The sequence below is a fragment of the Sciurus carolinensis genome, chromosome X (assembly GCF_902686445.1).
Source record: "Sciurus carolinensis chromosome X, mSciCar1.2, whole genome shotgun sequence".
Classification (NCBI taxonomy): domain Eukaryota; kingdom Metazoa; phylum Chordata; class Mammalia; order Rodentia; family Sciuridae; genus Sciurus; species Sciurus carolinensis.
The window spans coordinates 82,623,155-82,644,206 of NC_062232.1; the positions used below are offsets into that span (position 1 = coordinate 82,623,155).

A 21,052-nucleotide genomic window follows, 5' to 3' on the forward strand; every position below is an offset into this window, starting at 1 on the left:
AGATGGAGATTAAAGAAGTGAGGTCAGTGAGAAGGGGAGAGGGTGGTACAGAACACAGAGAGATTAGCCTTTACAAGTGAGAACCTTCATTCATTATGATAGGATAGAAGATGATAGTGTTATACATACAGGTATATAGATAGGTTTGTAGATTGTGTGTGTGTGAGTGAAGATGATGGAGTTCATGGCTGTCAGGGTGACAATTATCTGTACACGTAATAGCAATGAACTCAGTCTTGCTCTAGGCCTGGCACATAGAAGGTACTCAACAAATATTTGTTGAATATTACCTGAAAGGAAAGAAGACAAGTCCTGTCATAGAGAAGCTTTGTGTTTCTGGGGGTGGGAGTTGCCCCAAGTGAAATAGACAAAAGGCCTTTAAGGCAACTGAAGATGGGAAGAAGAATCTCACCAGTGCCAACACCTAGTCTGACCCCTCCTAGGAAGTCATTGCTGGCCAGGGGCTCCCGGTCCCACACAGTAAGTTCCAGGCACATGTGTTGTAGATCTTCCAGTCTCACACCATTGTAGACAAATGTATGGTTGTAGTGGGGATTCAGAGTCTTCTTCATCACAGGAGTTTTACGCTTACTGGCCTTGTTCCTTGTAGGAAGGAGGTATCTGGCAAAGGGTAGGGAATAATCAACACCTACTCAAAGCTGGCAGTATGTGTCTAAATTCCCCTTTCCCCTACCATAGGCCTAGCCCAGTAAGATGAGTCAACACCCAGATCCCAGTGCACACACCCCTCCTTTGAATCTGCTAAAGTTCCTACTCTTCCCACTAGATACTTCCCCTGATTTAATTCCTTTAACTTGGAGAGAAAATGAATATATTATTAATCAGGCTTTGTCTATGCTCTACCAAAAATGAGTTTTAAATATTTGGTTCCATTCCTCCTATGCAAGGTAAATAAAACCAATAGTAATATCTATTGATTTGGATTGGTTTGGTTTGACTTAACTGAACTGATTTGCTAGAGAGCATAAGTCAGTGAGTCATCTATAATTTGGGGAAAGCTAGAATTGCTTAAATATTATGGGAAACAAAGCCCTGAGTCCCCAAATTTAGTCAGGGAATACAGATTCTTTCCTAGGATTAATTAAGAGCATGAATCAGAGAAAAGTCAGAACCTATCTGTCTACCACCCTCCTCTTTGTATATTAGCACAACAGCCAAGTCCAAATTGAGCTCAGGCCAATGCAAAAGTGGTGGTGGAGGTCATTCCATCACCTAATTTCAGAAACATAGTTGGTTCCTGGGGATGGTAGGACACACAAGCAGAGCATCCACAGGGAAAGGTTCAATTGGATTCCTCTGTTAACTCTCTTATCTTGAAACTGGTTAGTTTGCTGCTAGTCCAGGGACTCACCCCTTGACAAAGCTATCTGAAGTCCCTCCTGATTTGGCAGCTGTCAGGTTTTTGGCTTCTTTGATCCATACCTGGAGCTCTCCTCCTTCCCCACTTTTACCTGTAAGGGATGTTAGACATAGCAAGTAAGCTCCTATACTTCCAGGTTTATCTTGAGATTTATCTACATAGTTCTGAAGGTAGCAAGATCCATAAAATAACTGAACCATGCCTGACTTGCACTCTCAGTACCTAGCACAGTGCCTGTAAGCAGTAGGTGCTCAATTAATTACAACCCCAATAGCAATAAACACTCATTGAAAACTGGCTATGTATGGGACACTGCCTTAAGCATTTAATTCTCAAAACAATCCTATGAGATACACACTATTATTGTCACTTTATACATGAGAAAACTGAAACTTAAAGAAATAAAGTTGCCTGATGTTTGCTGAGTGATTTTAAAAAAGAGCTAGGTATGGTGGTGTACTTCTGTAATTCTAGCTACTCAGAAGGCTGAGGCAGGAAGATTACAAATTCCAGGCAAGTCTGGGCAATTTAGCAAATTCAGTGGTAGAGCACACTTGATACAAAAAAAAACAAACAAAATAAGAAAGAAATGAATTAAATAATTAAAAATTTTTAAAAAAAGGGAATTCCTCTGCTTGACTTCTTGATCCCATCCTCACTTCACAGAACTAATCAATTTAAACCCCCATGACCACTTCAATATATCTTTCTTCACTGATCCCCTCCTGTTGGTCTAAACATATGCTAATTTCACCTCTTCTTCGTTAAAAAAATCCATTTCAAAGAAGACCTCCTTTCAACCTTATCTATTTTTCAGGCTATTCTCCATAGCTCTCTTTTCTTTCACCATCAATCACCCTGGAGGGGAAAAAGTCCACATTTACCACCTCTACTTCTTTGCCTCACTCAGCCTAGTTTCTAGTGAAATCAGGTTTCTGCTTCCATGAATCAGCTGAAAATGCAATGAAATGCCAACAAGCTGTGTCCTCTCAGTCCTCATCCAGTCTGACCTCCCTGTAGTATTTCAGTATTATTAATACTATCAACAACCCCTGCCCCCTTCTTCCTGAATCTCTCTCTTGAAGTTTCTCTCTCGATAACCCCCTACCTCACTGACATTTCTTCCTGTCTTGTCAAACTGTTGCTGCTCCCTATGCTGCTCTCATCTCTAGTCATTCTGTACACCCTCCTTGGGGACCTCATCATTTCCCCAAATCCTCTAGATTAGCCCTGCTGAAGGTATAATTTTAAGAACTCTGATTTCCCATAGCCAATGAATCAAGTTGAACTTACATTCAAGCCCTTTTCATTGGGGCTCATCTCCAATCCCAGCCCCAATCCCACATAAACAAATACACACCATAACGCCAGCCCCACTGAATGAAGAGTTTCATTCCCCAACATTCACAAACAACCCCACATTTCCCAGGCATTTTTGTTTTGTTTTGTTTTGTTTGGATTTGTTTTGTTTTGTTTTCGATTGAACCCAGGGCCTTGTGCTTGCAAGACAAGCACTCTACCAACTGGGCCACATCCCCAGCCCCACTTTCCCAGGCATTTTTTAAAACCTGTGCGCGTGCTATCCCTTCTTCTGGGCATGTTCTTATTTCCTTGTCCTCCCTCCTCTTCTACCTGGCAAAATCTGAAGATCTAATTTCAATGTTAATTCTTCTTCAAAGTTTTCCTAAATGTAACCAGACAGAATTCATCACTTCTGTATCTGGATGCCTTTTAGCACATGACTATCTTTCTTGCTAATCTAACCACCTCAAGGGAGAGCAAATATTATGTCTTATTCATCTACATATCTGTAGTCACTAGCATAGTGCTTGGCAAGTTGAATAATTATTCCTCAGCCTTCAACTGCCTGTTTTTCATACTTTATCATCCTTTCCAACCACCATTCTCAGCCTCTAAGGTTTTGCTGTCTTTTGCCCTCTTAGTACTTGCCATAGCTGGATCAAGACCAACTTAGTTTTAAATCCTGAAAAATGATTTTTCAAAAATGAATGCCAACCCTTAAACATTCCCTTCTGGTTGAAAAATGCAGAAAAAGCTTCTAGGGAAGAAAATCCAAGGAGCATCCCAATCTGGCTTCTTCAACAGTGCCAGAACCAGCCTCGCACAAATCCTGCGCAGAAGATAAAGAGTTAATTTGGGACCCAAAGAAAACTTACTTTTTTTCCGGTCACCTCCAGCAGGGAGTTTGGAGGCTGGGATGTATTTCAGTGAAACCACCAACTCCCCTTTGTATGATGGCACACCAGTCGGAGACTCACCACTGATCTGAAACACAGGGAAACCCAACAGGTCAAGTCAGACTTCTCAGGAATTGCAGGGACTTCACTCTGAGGTGACACTAAAATTTTCCCCCAAGAACAACTTTCTGGTATAAGAGGATCCTTCTACTTCTGAATATAATCCAGGGTCCCTAGGCCATGACAGCCACAGGCTTCTAAGGCAGTTTCTTCCAGAAGAGAGGCAGAAGAACCAACAAAGCCTCTTCTACAATACCCACTATTGTACCACTTTGGCAAAACAGTTTCCAGATTCTGATACTCTGGCAGAGCATGGTGGTGCACACCTGTAATCTCAGTGTCTTGGAAGGCTGAGGCAGGAGAATTACAAGCACAAAGCGAGGCCCTAAGGACTTAGTGAGACTCTGCCTCAAAATTAATTGTAAAAACAAAGGCCTGGGTTCAGTAGTTAAGAGAACCTGGGTTCAATCCCCAGTACCAAAAATAAATAAATAAATAAAAATAACCAATACTCAAAAAGGTCTACCAGCATAGTTGCCATATAAACTCAAAAAGGATTGACACCATGATGAAGAATCTTGCTACCAGAATGGTCATTAATAGCCCCAAAGTGGAAACAATCAAAATATCAATCAATATAGGAAGGGTTCGATGAGTGATTTTAATGCCTTCATGTGGCATATGACATGCAGTCGTGAGAAAGTATGCAGGCTTTGAAGGTGACAACTATCTATGATAACCCAAGTAAAAGTAACATTGGGTGGAGTGCCACTGCAAAAAGAAAATATTCCTTTGGATAACATCTTCAAGATGGACTTCCTGTGACAATCTGACAGGTTAAAACAGGAATTACTTAAATGATTCTAGCGACAACTAACTATCTTGGCTTATGTGTTTTTGTACCTTGATAGAAAATGATTTTTTCAGGTTAGATCTTGGTTATAGATAAGATTTTCTTGGTTATAGATAAGATTTACTTAATCATATGCCTACAAAAAGTCTACCTTATATTGGTAAAAAAAAAAGCAAATTTTGTGGTTTCATTTTTATTCTAAAGAAAAAGGAATGCTGACATGTAAAGATATCCAAGACATACTATTAAATCAACAAAGCAAGATACAGAAAAAACTCACTTGTATTAAAATATATTCATGTGAATATATACATATGCAAATAATAATTATCATAATCACTTTTATAGCACTTATGATGTGTCAGACACTGTTACAAGTTTTTTTTTTTTATCATTTTGCTTAATCCTCAATATAGTCCCTATGGAAATAAGTTTGTTATCCCCATTTTACAGGCTATGGAACAGAGGGATTAAGTAACTTGCCCAAGGTCACACATCTAATAATTGGCAGCACCAGGATTCAAATTCAGGCAGACTGGATCCATACTGCTTTAATCATTATATACTACATAGCAAAACCCAGAAAGATCTGGACAAACATTTGTTTCCTCTAGGAAGGGCAGCAGAATGGAGAAAGGAAAGAAGACTTTTCCTTTTCACTCTATATTGACTTCTATAGCGTCTTTTAAAATGAAAATGTCATATATCACTTGTATGATTTTTTAATACAAAATATACTTTTTTAAAGAGGGCATGTGGTATGAGAGTATAGCCCAGTGGCAGAACACTTGCCTAGAATGCACAAGGTCCTGGGTTCCATCCCCAGTGCCAAAAAAATTAAAAATAAAAGAGGGTTTAAAACCATTTGAGATCAAGGTAGAACTCTGTTATGAGGTTTGAATATGCTATAATTTTTAATATATACTTATTATAGAATTTTTCTTAATATTTGTCTCTACTATTAGAATCTAGATGCCAGGAAGACAGACTTCAAGTCTATTTTTGTTCATCCTAGTTTGTCCAACCCTTAGCCAAAGTACCTGGCACATAGTAGATACTCCACAAATATTTATTGAATGAATTTATTGAGTGAATGAATGAATGTCTGGGATGAGCCTATCATCTCTGACTTTGAGTGGCAGAACTGTTTTACCTTCTTGGCTCTTTCTACAAGAATCTCCTCTTTATGATTTGGCTTTCAGATCAGGAGCTGCTACAGACTAGAGGTACTCTCTCACCTGCTGGTGTTCATTTGGGTTCCTCTAATCTAGGCCTTCAGTGCTGAGCATAACTTGTGGGGGTTATGCTTTCCTACCATCTTAAGTACCTAAAGCATTTGGCATGTAAGTCATTCTCTCAGTTTGGATCAATATATCACATATTCAGAATACATCAAATTTAGTATATGAGAGAGGTACAAAAGAATTGGGAAGGGTAGGCCAGCAAGAGAAAATGGAATGGAAGAAAATGGATTGCTGGGGCAAAAAAAAAAAAAGAAAAGAAAAGAAAAGAAAAAAAAGAAATATCCAAAACAATAAGTGTAGAATGTTTTAAATTAAAGGAGAGGACTGGGGTTGTGGTTCAGTGGCAGAGTGCTTACATAGTATGTGTGAGGCACTGGGTTTGATTCTCAGTACCACATATAAATAAATAAAAGTAAAGGTCCATCTACAACTAAAATATATGAAAAAATAAAGGAGATATGTAATATGGGAATAGTGTTTTTGTTGTTTATAAAATGTCTACACAATTTGTTAATTTTTAGATTGTAAACTTCAGTGCTCTCTTAAAATGGAAGTTTAATATTTTTTCAGTAGTACATTTTTATTCTGAACCAAAATATTTGCAAACAGCAAGTAACTACATTTTAATGCAGCTTATATCTTATGTTTTTATATAAGATATTTTATTAATAGTAGTTCATGATGGTTTACAGTGACATTTCCAATATATATATATAAACTGTAGGCCACTTAGAGGATGATTTTCCTGCCAAATGCTTAAGAAATTCTAAATTTAACAAGTTAATAATAACATGTAGTAGCTTTGTTAATAATTGCTTTCTTGTTTTTTATGTTTTAAAATGAAGTTAATGCTATTAATTGTTTTAGGACAACAGCTACCAAATTATTGGATGTAAACTTCATTTGACTCAGCAACTCCATCACCAGGAATTTCTCTGACAGTTATATTCATAAAAGAAAGCATAGATATATTACAGTCTTAGGAGCAAAAAATATTAACAATTTAAATGCCTATTAGTGGGGAAATGGTAAATAAATTTTAACACAGGCACATGATGGAATTTCATGCAGCAATTAAAATGAGATAAATCTGTAAATGGTGACATAGAAGGATGTCCAAAATAAATTGTTAAATGAAAAAATAAGAAATACAAACAATTTGGCTCAGGTGAGCCTATTTGTGTAAAAAGAAAAAATATCCATAGATGCGTATCTGTGCTCCTTAATAAAATCCTAGAAGGATACCTAAGTAGATGTTACCAGTGGTTATTTCTTTTTTTCTCTTCCATATTTTTATTCATACATTATAATTATACATGATAATGGGATTCATTAACAGTAGTTATTTCTAATAAATGAAATTCAATTCTTTTTATACACTTTAAATTGTTTTAATTTGGAATTACATGCATATAAATTCTTTATGATTAATTTTTTTACATGGTAAGAAACTCAAAAGTGTTTAAAAGGGCATATAAAGAAAACTAAATCTCCCTTCCATCTCAGACGCCCTTCCTCTACTAGTATTGTGTCTACCCCTCCCAAAGATATCCCATGTTCCATACATTGTTAGCATAAAAATTTTTGAAGAACCTGTTTTCATATAGTTCTGATAATTAAGAAGTTACTGACTAATTTATCTGTTTTGGCAATTTTATCTAACCAGAATGACAGTAACCTATTGAATGTCCATTATGTGTCAGGTATGACCGGTACTTTCCATAGCTCCCTGCAAAAGAGGAATAGTATTTTTATCTGTATTTTATAGATGAAGAAATGGAGGCTCACAGAAATTAGGTGACTTCCCTAAGTTACTTTATAAGTTAAGTGACTCACCTAGCTGGAAAGTGACAGAACCAAGATTCCAATCCAGGTCTGCACTCAGATCCCAGACACAATTATGCCACACTGCTACACTCTCACTTGAGGTGCCATCTCCAAAGTAAAACGTTCCCTAGCCTGTGTAAGCAACCAAGAGTACAGAAATTGGAGCTCTGTGAATTGCCTTATTTGCCACTTCTTTAGCAAGGTTAAATTGGGAAAGGGGTGCAGATGAGGATGCACCCAGGTTAGTGTGAAGAAGAGGTGCAAGTTAATAAAGTTAGGATACACCCAGATTATGGAAAGTTAGGAGGCAAAGCCTGGCACACGTACGAAAGACTTTCTGAAGCAAATCCACGGCTGCATACTGTGCCTGCCTTACACAGAAGAGATTTCTCACAGTTGACATACAAGAGCTTCTAAAATTGCTGTCAAACTCAGAAATGCCATCGGGGTGCGCTAGAACTCTACAGGAGACTACATTCAAAGCTGTTACCAACAGACCAGCAGAGGCCACTGTGGACAATTTTACTTCAGGTTCAAGCTGTGGAAGAAACTATTAAAGCAGACTACCTTTCCGTGTAAAGGGAGACAATGATCCAGTTTCTTATCAAGCTTCCAGGAATCCATCTGGACCTCTGCCTCTCCAAGGAAAGTGTTTCTGCCAAAACGACCATGATGCCAAACTGAAAACTGCAAGGTTCTTTGGGCCAGGAGAGATTCTGGGATCTCATACTGTGAAGGGAAAGTACAAGTCCAAGATAATTAGTTAGTAGTAATTCCTCAAAAAAAGATTTTTTTTCAAACCCTAAGCAACCCATACTTAAAATCCATAGTCCTAAATATCAAATTACTTTAGTCTCTAAGCACTTTGAGTTTCCTCACTAAAAAAGCCTCAACTTACCCCATTTCACAAAAACCTACCACACTCCATGGGAAGACCTGGAAATTTAATTAATTTTTTCATTGAGTGAATGAGAGGACACTGGAGCATAGCGAAATAATTTCTAAGGAGACTCTTTATTCCAAATAGCTTTTTTTTATTGTAAACAAATGGGATACATGTTGTTTCTCTGTTTGTACATGGAGTAAAGGCATACCATTTGTGTAATCATAAATTTACATAGGGTAATGTTGTTTGATTCATTGTTATTTTTTCCCTTCCCCCCACCCCTCCCACCCCTCTTTTCCCTCTATACAGTCCTTCCTTTCTCCATTCTTGCCCCCCTCGCTAATCCTAACCCTAACCAAATAGCTTTTTAAAATGAAATTTGTGGCCACCTGAATCTCTAACCTTGCAAAAATCCAAGAAAGCCAGATCACCTTTTCTCTCTTCTCTAAGAGCTCAGAATTTGAACAGATGCCTAGAGCAGATCCTCAGACACAAACATGGCTCACTGAAACACACATCAACCAGCCATGTTGCGGGCATAGCTCCAGCCTAGCACACAAGACAGAATAAAGTCTTCCCCCTCTAGATACTTACCCTGAGGATTTCATCATATAGTGGATTGACAGTATCCCGTTTGATGCTAGTTTTTCTTTTTCCTTGGCGAGATTTATCAGGTAGGAGATAAGTCTTCACATATCTAGCAACCAAACAGAGTACTGAGTAATGTGCTGTCTTTTCTCAAGCCCCTTTTTCACTTCTCTGCTCTCCATATAAATATGCCATGATGAAATGCAATATCAAAGATGTCACATCAAGCCCTATAAGATATGTTATTCTTGCTTTTTCCCAGTCCTGGGCCCTTTCCTACATCCCATGTATCCATCTCTCCAGGAAGTCATAATCTCAGTTCAAGAGTACCCAGACAAATGTCAGGGTCTAATCTATCATCTCCGAGCATCAGTTAAGTTTCAGAAGACTCACGGGTTAGAGCGTTTCTTGGCTTCATCAGCATAGGCCAGCTGGTGGCACTCCTTCACATGGATGACCAGAGTCTGTGTTTTCTGCTCAAACTTAAGGGAAAAGGCAATCTTGCCAGTCACAAAGATGTTCCCAAAATCACCAGCTTCACTATAGATGCTCATCATGCTGCCAATGGTACTCTGAAGATAAAGCACCCACAAATGTCTGAGGAGGGCACACTCTGCCACCCACAATGCTCACACATTCCATTATAATAAAATCACAGTCACTTCGGAAGCTCCTTCAAGGAGCAAGTATTTCCAGCAGTCAATTACCCAGAGGATGAGTCAGAGCTAGCAGCGTACTCACAATTGTTCAGGTTAATAAATCAGTTCATGGCACTTGTTCAGGTTAATAAATCAGTTCATGGCACACCAAGGCTCTTAGCTTCTCTTTTCCCCTCCTTTTACATATTTTATTGTTAATTTTTCACTTGCCTCAGAAAGTGGGCAAGGAGTAAAGGTAAAGTGCAGTTAAGTCTATTTATTGTTTGTGTTATATATGTTAAAACATAGGGGCTGTGGCTGTGGCTCAGTGGTAGAGTACTTGCTTAGCATGTGTGAGGCACTGTGTTTGATTTTCAGCACCACATATAAATAAATAAATAAATAAATAAATACAAGTATTGTGTCCATCTGCAATTAAAAAAATTTTTAAAACATTGGCTAAAAGAGGTTAGTTACTAATCTAAACAATGTGCCTTTATTATCTACATTATATCTATTAAAACCTATACAGAAAAGAGACTGCCAGAATTGGAGACAGGGATAAGGAGGAAACACCACCTGAAGTGCAAAGGCATCTTCCTCTTTAGTAGTGATTAGCTGTGTGGGCCTACATTCTCTTCCTATGTGTGAATGTGAAACTACTCACCCTTGTTCCCAACTGTTTCCCCTAAATAATATCAATCCTTATACACATCATAGAACTAGGCCAATTTTTTTTTTGCTTTTGCTGGTGCATTGTATTTGTATATAATAGTGGGGTTAATTTTGACATAATCATACATGCATGGAATTTAATTTATCCCATTTCAGTCCCCAGTGCCTCCCCTTTCCCTTTTCTCCTTCCTTCCTGATTACGCTTCTACTCTACTAGTCTACTTTGCACTCGTTTATATATTTTTAATTTGTTTTATAGATATGCATAAAAGTGGAATTCACTGTGGCATATTTATAAATGCACATAGGGTATTTGTCAAGTTCATTCCACATTTCCTTCCCTTTCCTATCCCTCCTCCTTCCCCCTCAATCATCTTCTACTCTACTGATCATACCTCTCTCTTTGTGAGATCTGACGCCCACCCCGCCCCACTTTTCTCCCTTATTTACTCTAGCTTGGCTTTCCGAATCTGGCTTATTTCACTTGGCATGATGTTCTCCAGTCCCATCCATTCACTAGCATCTGTCATAATTTCATTCTTTGTGGCAGAGTAAAACTCCATTGGGTATATACACCACATTTTCTTAATCCATTCTGTTGATGGGCACCTGGGCTGGTTCCATAACCTGGCTATTGTGAATTGTGCTACTTAACCATTGATATGGCTGCATCACTATAGTATGCTGATTTTAAGTCCTTTGGGTATAAACCAAGGAGTTGGATAGCTGGGTCAAATGGTGGTTCCATCCCAAGTTTTCTGAGGAATCTCCACACTGCTTTCCATAGTGGTTGGTTGCACCAATTTGCAGTCCCACCATCAATGTATGAGTGTACCTTTTGCCCTACATCCTTTCCAGAAATTATCATTGTGTTCTTGATGATTACCATTCTAACTGAAGTGAGATGAAATCTCAGTATAGTTTTGATTTGAATTTCCCTGATTGCTAGGGATGTTGAACATTTTTTCATGTATTTGAGTTGCTTCTTTTGAGAAATGTCTGTTTAGTTCTTTTGCCCATTTTATTGATTAGGGGGTTTTTTGGTGTTTTTTGTGTTCTTTATACATACTTGATTTTAATCCCATCAGAGGAGTAGGAAGCAAAGATTTTTCTCCCACTCTGTACGCTTCCTCTTCATGCTCTTAATCATTTCCTTTGCTGGGAATTTCATGCTGTCCCACTTATTACTCTTGGTTTTATTTCTTGCAATTTCAGAGTCTTTTTAAGGAATTTAGTGCCTATACCAATATAATGAAGTGTTGACCCTAAGCTAGGCCCTGATTCTTAAATATCACTTTAACTTCATGATCCTGACTTATGGTATTATTGATATTTAACCATACCTTGATGCCAACTAAACCTGCCAGAGCCCTTCTCAGGACACTTACTTCCCTTTACTGTGAAAATCTGGAGTAGACTATGATGAAGAAATCTGTTCCTGTTCATTTCATAGCTGAGTACTACTTAAAGGGAAAAGTTACAGTTAACTGTTCACAAAGCTATGATAAAGAATGTCCCTAATCCTAATTACCTAATGTAAGAATATCCAGGGTAGAGGTTCAGGAAATCATATAGATACACACTAAGCATAAGACCATAACCAACTGGTCCCGGTTGCTTTGGGTCTATGATTGTACAGTATATCTTTGCTTGTGTGGCACGGAAAGCCCATTCATTCACCTCATGGTTGAGGATAAGTACAAACAAATGCTTTACCTGGAAAACGTATTTAGACTGATTATCCCAGGTACTGAGTCTGCTCTAGGGAGGATCTTCTTTCCTTCCTGGAAGTGTCTTTAACCACAGAACTAACAACTTACCATGGAGGAGCCACTTTGCATGCTGCTTCTAGCTAGTTTCTGGCGATGCAACTTTACCAGGTGGTCAATGTCTTCTTCTTCTTCCTCTTCTTCTTCTGCTTCTGCTTCTGCTGTTGCTTCTGCTTCTGCTTCTTCTTCCTGGAACAGTAAATATGGATTAAGAATTAATAAAAATAAGAGAAGCTTCAAAAACTAATATATTTCCTTTAGTGGAAACCATAATTGCTGCAAAGCTCTGAGATTTCATGTAAACACATATGCACTTTTTTATTTTTATATGTTTCCCCATTTCTGGTTTCCCAGCAAGAAAGCCATCTTTCTCTTATTTAAAAAAGAATAAGTTATAAGTACTTAATATTTATCATAGGAAATGTAACTCTCCCAACTACTCCAACCCATCCATCCCTTTACATTTTTTAAATAGGTATTTATTTGAGCACTTAACCATATATCCAGCAACATATTAGAAGATAACAGAGAAAACGGTCACTTCCTTTAAGCAAAACAGGAATAGGATTTACTTCAGAAATTGGGGGCAATCAATATTCATGTTACCTTTTCCTTAATAATTAAACAGGTTGACTAAGAATATAAAATACTAAAATCACCTCTACATTTTAAAAAAGATGAATATATTAACCAAATGAAACATAGGGGTACTTACCATATCTACACTGAGGCCTGGGACAGATTTACTTCTGCCTCCCAAGGAGCCACTTTCATGCCCCATATCTTCTGGGCGAAGATCTATCACAGATTGAGTGTATTCTGAGTAGAAGACCAAAAACTCAAATCAAAAGAGACCCACTCTACTCCATACCAAGAACCAGAAAGGGTACTCGAAATTTCAGTCCCAAAGGCCATAAAGGGAAACTGGCTACCTGAAGGCCTGAGGATTTTTCTGGCATTCTTCTTGAATATCATTTCACTCTCATCAACAGATCCCACATTTTGACCCCCTGGATGAATTTCCTAAGAAGGAATAAAGATAAGAAAATGGAAAAGGACAGTTGAGCAGATGGTAGGAATGAGTAAAGAAAGATAGCCTGAAGCAGAATAAGGCTCAGATTTTCAGTCAACTATGACAAATTTACAAGAAAGATTAAATGTCTGGAAGTACCACAAAATCTATCTTCTCATGCATTTCAACTAAAACCTTAGGAAATGCTTCCAGATGAATCTGAAGTGAAATTTGTTTAGTTGAATTCCTGATTTAAATTTGGCCTGAGGGGGCTGGGGTTGTGGCTCGGTGGCAGAGCACTTGCCTAGCATGTGTGAGGCACTAGGTTCAATTTATTTATATACAAATAAATAAAATAAAGGACCACTGACAACTAAATATTAATAAACAAATAAATTTGGTCTGAGAAAAGAAAGAAGGAAGAAAGGAGATGAGAAAGAAAGAAAGAAGGAGGGAAGGAAGAGAGAGAAGGAAAGACAAATAACCTTAAGTTTACCTTTTCTACTTGAGATTTAGGGGAAGACATCTTCTTCCATTCTGGAAAGAGGCCAGATTTATCCAGAGAGTCTCTCCTGGAGGCAGAGTCAGAAGTTAGAACTAAGTCACCTCCTCCCCATCTTCTCTTAATCAGGACTCAAAGCTCTAGCAAGGAGAGAGTCACTGGTTTGGGGTCATCACAGTAACCAAATACAAAAGATACACTTCATATCTGATTTATCTTGAAGGAATGCAGAAGATCAAATATGCAACTTTGTATAAACACAAACACTTACACTCCCATTCCTAAGGGAAGTGGCATCAATTGCTGCTGGGTTAGTAAGAATCCTCTAAGGTACAGCAGACTGGGGAACTTAACACACTCTAGGAAGCTGTGCCCAGAGCCAAATCAGTAGAGGTTCTACTGAAAGACTTCTGGTGAGAAAATACTGCATTCTATTTCCTGAGGACAGGAATCAGGAACACTCAAGGCATAAGAGACATGCATTCTGATGCTAGAGAACAAAATGGGAACTCAGGTTGAGCAGAGGGAAGGGAAATGGGAAATGGGGGGAACCCAACCTGGAGGTGCTGTCTGAGTCAGCTGTGTAGCTATCCAAACTCTCACTCTCAGCCTCTAGTGCACTCTTTCCACTTTTCTGCTTTGGCACTTCAAACGGTATGCTAAAATAAAAAGAGTCAATATTTAAAGGATGTAAGCCCTTCTGCCTCCAAGTTGGGCCTCCTTCTAATTCATTCACAACTGTAGCCTGAGTGATTTTTCTAAAATTAAGTATGAGAAGATTTTAAAAACTTCACTGGTTCACCATTTCTGTTGGGATTGAATTCAAATTACTTGGCATGGCAAGAAAATCTTTATGATTTGAACCCTGCTCACCTCCCCAGCCTCATCTTTCACCCTCCACTCCTCTTCATACTTTCATTCTGGAAAGATGAAGTCCTTTTGGTTCCCTGAATATCCCAAAGCTCTTTTCCTTCCTTCTTTTCTTTATCTGGGATTTTCTTTTCACAATGGCCACTTTTCTTCACTGAGCTGAATCTATTTCTTCGTGAGATCTCTCCATACACCAATTCCTCCAGATTTCTCTGACCATATCCTAAGTCTAGATTTAAAAATTTGCTCCCAAAGTATCCTGATTTCTTGGTAGCATTCAAAACATATGTAATTATGTCTTTAAAACAAATTATTTATTTTGTTCGATGATTTAAACAAATTATTTAATGTCTTTCTACTCAATTAGACTAAGTTACATGAGATCAGTGACCACATATCTTGTTCACTGCTGTGTTCCCATTGCTTAGAAGACAGGTTAGTATAAATCCAGTACTCAAATGGTTGTTGATCAAATTCTTGAATAAATTCCTTCAGTGAGACTTAAGTATATCCACAAATAATCAGTATGTCTTAATGGAAGTATGAGGAGGTCCAGAGTGACTTTAAAGCTTAATTATCTTAGTGAAGGATGACCCTAGGCATTTAAAACAGCAGTCCTCTTATTCTAATAGGTTCCCACTCTTGAGGTTATACATGATATAGATTCACTGAGGTATATTCATATATGTACATAGGAAGTTATGTCAGAATCATTCCACTGTCTTTCCTGTTCCTGACCCCCCTCCCTGCCCTTCATTCCCCTTTGTCTAATCTACTGAATTTCTATTCTTTCCCTCCCCACCTTGTTGTGTGTTAGCGTCCACATATCAGAGAGATAATTCAGCCTTTGGTTTCGGGAAATTGGCTTATTTCACTTAGCATGATAGTTTCCAGATCCATCCACTTAGTGGCACATGCCATAATTTCATTCTTATTTATGGCTGAGTAATATTCCATTGTATATATATATACCACAATTTCTTTAACCATTCAACTGTTGACAGGTACCTAGATTGGTTCTATAGCTTAGCTAATTGTAAATTGAGCTTCTATAAACATTTATGTGGCTGCATCACTGTAGTATACTGCTTTTAAGTCCTTTGGATATACACCAAGGAGTGGGATAACGGAGACAAATGGTGGTTCCATTCCAGGTTTTCTGAGGAATACCATACTGCTTTCCAGAGTGGCTGAACCAACTAAGTCAAATTATACTCTACTATCATGTATAACTAAAAAGAACATTTTTTTAAAAAAGAGACATCTGTACCCCCATGTTTATTACAGTTCACAGTATCTAAGAAGAAGAAGCAAACAAAATGTTCATAAACTGATAAGTGGGTTGAAAAAAATGTGGATATATACAATGGAATACTGGTCAGCCTTTAAAAAGAAGGAAATCCTGTCTTTCTACAGTATGGATGAACCTGGAAGACATTATGCTAAGGGGAAAAGACAAACACAGAAAGACAAATACTGCATGATCTCACCCATGTGGAGTATAAAGTCTAACTCACAGAAGCAAAGAGCAAAATGGTAATTGATTTTGAGAGTACAATGGTGGAGAATTACTGGTGGGGATGAGGATGAAAATAATCAAAGGGTAAAAATTTCAGTTAGATGGGGGAACTTTAAGCTTTGGTTAAAAATCTTTTATTTTGGGCTGGGGAGATAGCTCAACTGGTAGAGTGCTTGCCTTGCAAGCACAAGGCCCTGAGTTCGATCCCCAGTACCACAAAAAAAAAAAAATCTTTTATTTTGGGAGTGGCCTTGTCCTGCGCCTTTTTCTTTTCTTGTGTGGACGCTGTCCCGCTCCCATCAGCCCCCGGCCCGCCGTCTTCTGGAGACCAAACACCATGCCTTCAATTAAGTTGCAGAGTTCTGATGGGGAGATATTTGAAGTTGATGTAGAAATTGCCAAACAATCTGTGACAATCAAGACCATGTTGGAAGATTTGGGAATGGATGATGAAGGAGATGATGACCCAGTTCCTCTACCAAATGTTAATGCAGCAATATTAAAAAAGGTCATTCAGTGGTGCACACATCACAAGGATGACCCTCCTCCTCCTGAGGATGATGAGAACAAAGAAAAGCAAACAGATGATATCCCTGTTTGGGACCAAGAATTCCTGAAAGTTGACCAAGGAACACTTTTTGAACTTATTCTGGCTGCAAACTACTTGGACATCAAAGGTTTGCTTGATGTTACATGCAAGACTGTTGCCAATATGATCAAGGGGAAAACTCCTGAGGAGATTCACAAAACCTTCAATATCAAAAATGACTTTACTGAAGAGGAGGAAGCCCAGGTACGCAAAGAGAACCGTGGTGTGAAGAAAAGTGAAATGTTGTACCTGACACTGTAACACTATAAGGATTGTTCCAAATACTAGTTGCACTGCTCTGTTATAATTGTTAATATTAGACAAACAGTAGACAAATGCAGCAGCAAATCAATTGTATTAGCGTAATATTGTCCTTATTGCATGTGTAGTTTGAGTATAGACTCCAAACCTATGGCTGAATTTTTTCTAGTATGAGAGAAAGTTTCTTTTTTCTTTACTCTGAATAAAATTGAACTGTGGTTCTCTGTAGAAAGTGGCATTTTGGGCTTTCCCTCCTTTTGTAAAGCAATTTCTGCATAGTTTATTGTCCAGTTAACTTTAGTGAGCTTTTAAAAGTTGGCATTGTAAATAAAACAACTTGCAAAAAGTTTTCTGAAATAGAATTAACAAAATATTATCTTTATTCATGAGTTGGAAACTGGAAAAAGGCTACTTGAAGTAAATGTTTTCTGTTGGGAGTGTTAGGATGTCTTCCAGCCTTCTGGACTCAATCAGTACCACTGGGGTTGATTAGCCTGTATGTGACAGGGCTCCCTTAACTGGACTGAAGGACTTGGGTTTTTTGGGGTTTTTTTTGTTTTGTTTTGTTTTTTTAATCTCAGTTTTGAATATGTTGCCTAAAGACTCAGTTATTACCCAGTTTGTGGATTTTGGGGGGAGAAATGTAACTAGACAGTTTGATAGCTTTTCGATTAAAAAAGACACTTAAAAAAATCTTTTATTTTTCTTGTTTGCTTCACTTTTTAAAGGATTGTTTTAATGCTTACATTTTATAATGAACACATATTATCTTTGTATTCAGATAAAAGGCAAAGAAATATTATTCCCAAGTTTTAAGGATTAAATAAAATACAAGTTTTTAGTTTAAAAAAATAATAATAAAATAGCAGTCATCATATCTAAAAGGCAAAATATCATTCCTGGGCCTCTTATCTAAAAGAATTAATGAGAAAAGCAGGAAAAGTCATTCCACTTCAAGTATCTCAAGTAATTTCCCTTGACTCCCAGGACACTATACTCCCCAGATTTCTTCCTTCAAGCTCACTGGCTGCCCCTTCTCAATCTCCTTTTCTGGACCCTCCTCCTCTCCAGGGGCTCTAATATTTGGATTGTGTCCAGGCTTCTTCTGTAGGTTGCTTCTCTTCTCTATCTAGAATTACTGCTAAGTGATCTCATCTTTTTTTTTTTTTTTGCGGTACTGGGGATCGAACTCAGGGCCTTGTGCTTGCGAGGCAAGCACTCTACCAGCTGAGCTATCTCCCCAGCCCGATCTCATCTTTTATTGTGGCTTTAAATATCACCTATAAGCTTATAACTTAAATGTATCTCTTAAATACAGACTTGCTTTTCCAATAGGCTACTCAACATCTCCAACTTGGATGGGTCAAACACAACAAGTCTAAAACCAAAGCCCCAATCTTCCCCCAAACCTGCTCTTCCCTCAATCTTGTCAAATGGAAACTCCCTTCTTTTACTTCTAAGGTTGAAAATCTCAAGAATTATCCTTGACTTCTCTCTTTCTCTCATAATACAAATAAAATATGTCAGCAAATCCTCTTGTCTCTATCTCCAAAATATATCTAGAATCTCATCAGTTCACATCCCCTTCCACTACTATTACCCTGGTCCAAAGCACTAATGTTTGGCAAGTGAATGGTTGCAACAGCCTCCTAACAAATCTCCCTGCTTCTTTACCTGTCTCCAGTCAATCTATTCACAATTCAATAGCCAAAAACAGCCTTGAAAATATAAATCAGACAGTTAGCATATGATTCAGCAATTCTACTCCTAGATGTATGTATGAGAACATTAAAAAACATGTTCATGCAAAAACTGAAATGTTCATAGCAGCATTATTCCTAATGGCCAAAAATGTGGAAATAACCCAAATTTACATCTACGGATGACTATATAAAAATGTTGTATATCTATACATGTAATATTATTCTCCCATAAAAGAAAATGAAGTTCTGATACATGGTGCACTATGAATGAATCTTGAAAATGATATGCTAACCAAAAGAAGCCAAACACAAATGGCCACATTTTGTATGACTCTGTATGAAACAGAATACAGAATAGGCAAATCCACAGAGAAGGAAAGTAGAAAATGGTGAGTGGATGCTTACTGGGTACAGGATTTCTTTTTGGGGTGATGAAAATAATCTGAATTTAGACAGTGGTGATGGTTGCACAACATTCTAGAAGTACTAACAACCATAGTATTGAACACCTTAAATTTGTTAAAATGATGGTTTTATGTTATGCAAATTTTATCTCAGTTTTTAAAAAGAAAAATGAGATCATGTCACTCACTTAGAACTATCCTTCTCACAGAGTAAAAGACAGTCCTTTCAAGTGTCAATGTTCTGTACGATCTGCCCCATCTCTGTCTTTATCTCCTCCCATTTCTACCCTACTTACTCAGTTCCAGATTATCCAAAAGTATCAAACACAAAAATCACTTTAGGATATTTATACCTACTGTTTTCTCTTCCTACAATGTTCTTCCCCTAGATACTCTCAAAGCTTGCTCCTTCATTTGCTTCTTGCCTTTGCTCAAATGTTGCCTTATTAAGACTTTCCCTAGCTATCCTAAAGAAAAGGGCATATATATACATGTGTGTTCCTGGCACTCCCTTTCCCTTCAAGTCTACTTAATTTTCTCCATTGCACTTGTCTATATCTGATATACTATTTGTTTACTTAACTATTTGGTTTTTATGTTCCCTACCCCCAAATTTAAAGTCTGCAAGCAAGGGATTTTTATATATACCAGTGTATCCCATTGCCTAAAACAGTGCCTGCCACATAATAGGCATTCATACACATTTATCAAATAAACCAACAAAATAATAAGTGAACAAAGAATGGTAACCAAATCTGTACTATCCTAGTCAGTTAAGAATAAACTTTCTAAGTTGTCACATGATGTTAGAGATAGTCTGTAAATACAGACAGCAGGGGTTGAAATCCTAGGGCTTGCAAGAGGTGAAACAGCAGTCATTCCTTAAAAAAAAATGGGTTAGCTTTATAAGACATAGCAGGGAGCTTGATTTTACATTTTTGCTTTAAAACAATCCCCCCACACCTTTGCCCCAAAGAAAATAGAACTCCAAGCAAAATCATTCCCCCAGAGAGGTCGTTTAACAATGACCAACAGAGAGTGGTTTTTGCTTGTTTTTTTTTTCCCCTAAAGATTAATGCGTACTGATCCAGAGCTAATACAAACAACCCCAGGGCAAAAAAGCAATTATTTGACATCTGTTTAGCAAAAAATAAACTAAGAGACAGGAGTCCTGTGTTCTAACTATCTGTATGATCACAGGTAAATCACTTATCATGCTTTCTTTTCTATAAAAATAAGGGGGTTAAATTAGATTATCTCTGGGGCTCCATCATTTTATGGAAAAGATCACTTATGTCAATCTGTTTCCATGTTTAGGATAAATAAGAATCTTCTTGGTCCAATGAGACTAGAGGTCATGGACAGCCAGAAGCAGTAAGTTTCAGAAATTACATTCTGACTGATGATATCAGATGTGTTAATCAATTTCAGCAAATAAAAGCCATTCTTATTCTTATCCACAGAGGATAAAGGGCCCTCTTCACCTAGAACAGATGAGTCACCCCTCCCCCAGGGCTGTGTGGATAAAATCACAGTGCATACATATAATGAAACACCACACATATATATCAAGAAGAATGAGTAGACACTTGGTGCAGCATGGAAAAAATCTGTTATATTTTTCAACATTTTTTCCTTTTATTCCTTGAGTTATAACTGATATAAATAAGCTCCATGTTTAAATGTGCAACTTGATGAGTTTTTAAATTTTTTTAGTTATAGATAAACATGATACATTTATTTTATTTATTTATTTTCATGTGGTACTGAGGATCAAACCTAGTGCCTCACACATTAGGCAAGTTCTCAACCCCTGAGCCCCACAACCCCAGCCCCAGTTGATGAATTTTGATGTATGTATATACCTATGAAACCAAAACCACAATTAAGTTGAAGAACATATCTGTCACTCCAAAAATTTCTTTATGCTCCTTGATAATCCCTCCCATCCCCCTTAGCCCTGTCCTCAGACAAATAAGAGTCTTATTTCTGATTTCTGATTATCTGATTTGTCATGAAAAACTAGTTTGTATATTTTTTAGAATTTTACATAAACAGAAGAATCACACTGTA

At 37.6% G+C, this 21,052-nt stretch overlaps 2 protein-coding genes across 5 annotated transcripts in view; one reads left to right on the forward strand and one right to left on the reverse strand.

Moving 5' to 3' along the window:
• Positions 1-21,052, reverse strand: part of Sytl4 (synaptotagmin like 4) — a 60,665-nt gene that overhangs the window by 3,329 nt on the left and 36,284 nt on the right. For 3 of the 4 annotated variants that reach the window (XM_047535660.1, XM_047535659.1, XM_047535661.1), the window contains 11 exons: positions 14,191-14,292; positions 13,628-13,703; positions 13,052-13,142; positions 12,835-12,938; positions 12,171-12,308; positions 9,431-9,609; positions 9,044-9,146; positions 8,131-8,292; positions 3,559-3,667; positions 1,373-1,472; positions 413-621 (listed from right to left, as the gene is read on the reverse strand). In XM_047535660.1, coding sequence (XP_047391616.1) covers positions 413-621; positions 1,373-1,472; positions 3,559-3,667; positions 8,131-8,292; positions 9,044-9,146; positions 9,431-9,609; positions 12,171-12,308; positions 12,835-12,938; positions 13,052-13,142; positions 13,628-13,703; positions 14,191-14,292 — 1,373 coding nt within the window. The remainder of the gene's footprint in view (positions 1-412; positions 622-1,372; positions 1,473-3,558; positions 3,668-8,130; positions 8,293-9,043; positions 9,147-9,430; positions 9,610-12,170; positions 12,309-12,834; positions 12,939-13,051; positions 13,143-13,627; positions 13,704-14,190; positions 14,293-21,052) is intronic. The other variant, XM_047535662.1, reaches the window with a different exon arrangement.
• On the forward strand, positions 16,293-16,887 carry LOC124971813 (S-phase kinase-associated protein 1-like). Its single transcript, XM_047535664.1, has one exon. The coding sequence runs from the start codon at positions 16,360-16,362 to the stop codon at positions 16,870-16,872; it is 513 nt and encodes a 170-aa protein (XP_047391620.1). The 5' UTR covers positions 16,293-16,359; the 3' UTR covers positions 16,873-16,887.

What these genes read in the sequence shown, in the direction of transcription:
- LOC124971813 (XM_047535664.1), top strand. Translation starts at nt 16,360, where the DNA reads ATGCCTTCAATTAAGTTGCAGAGTTCTGATGGGGAGATATTTGAAGTT.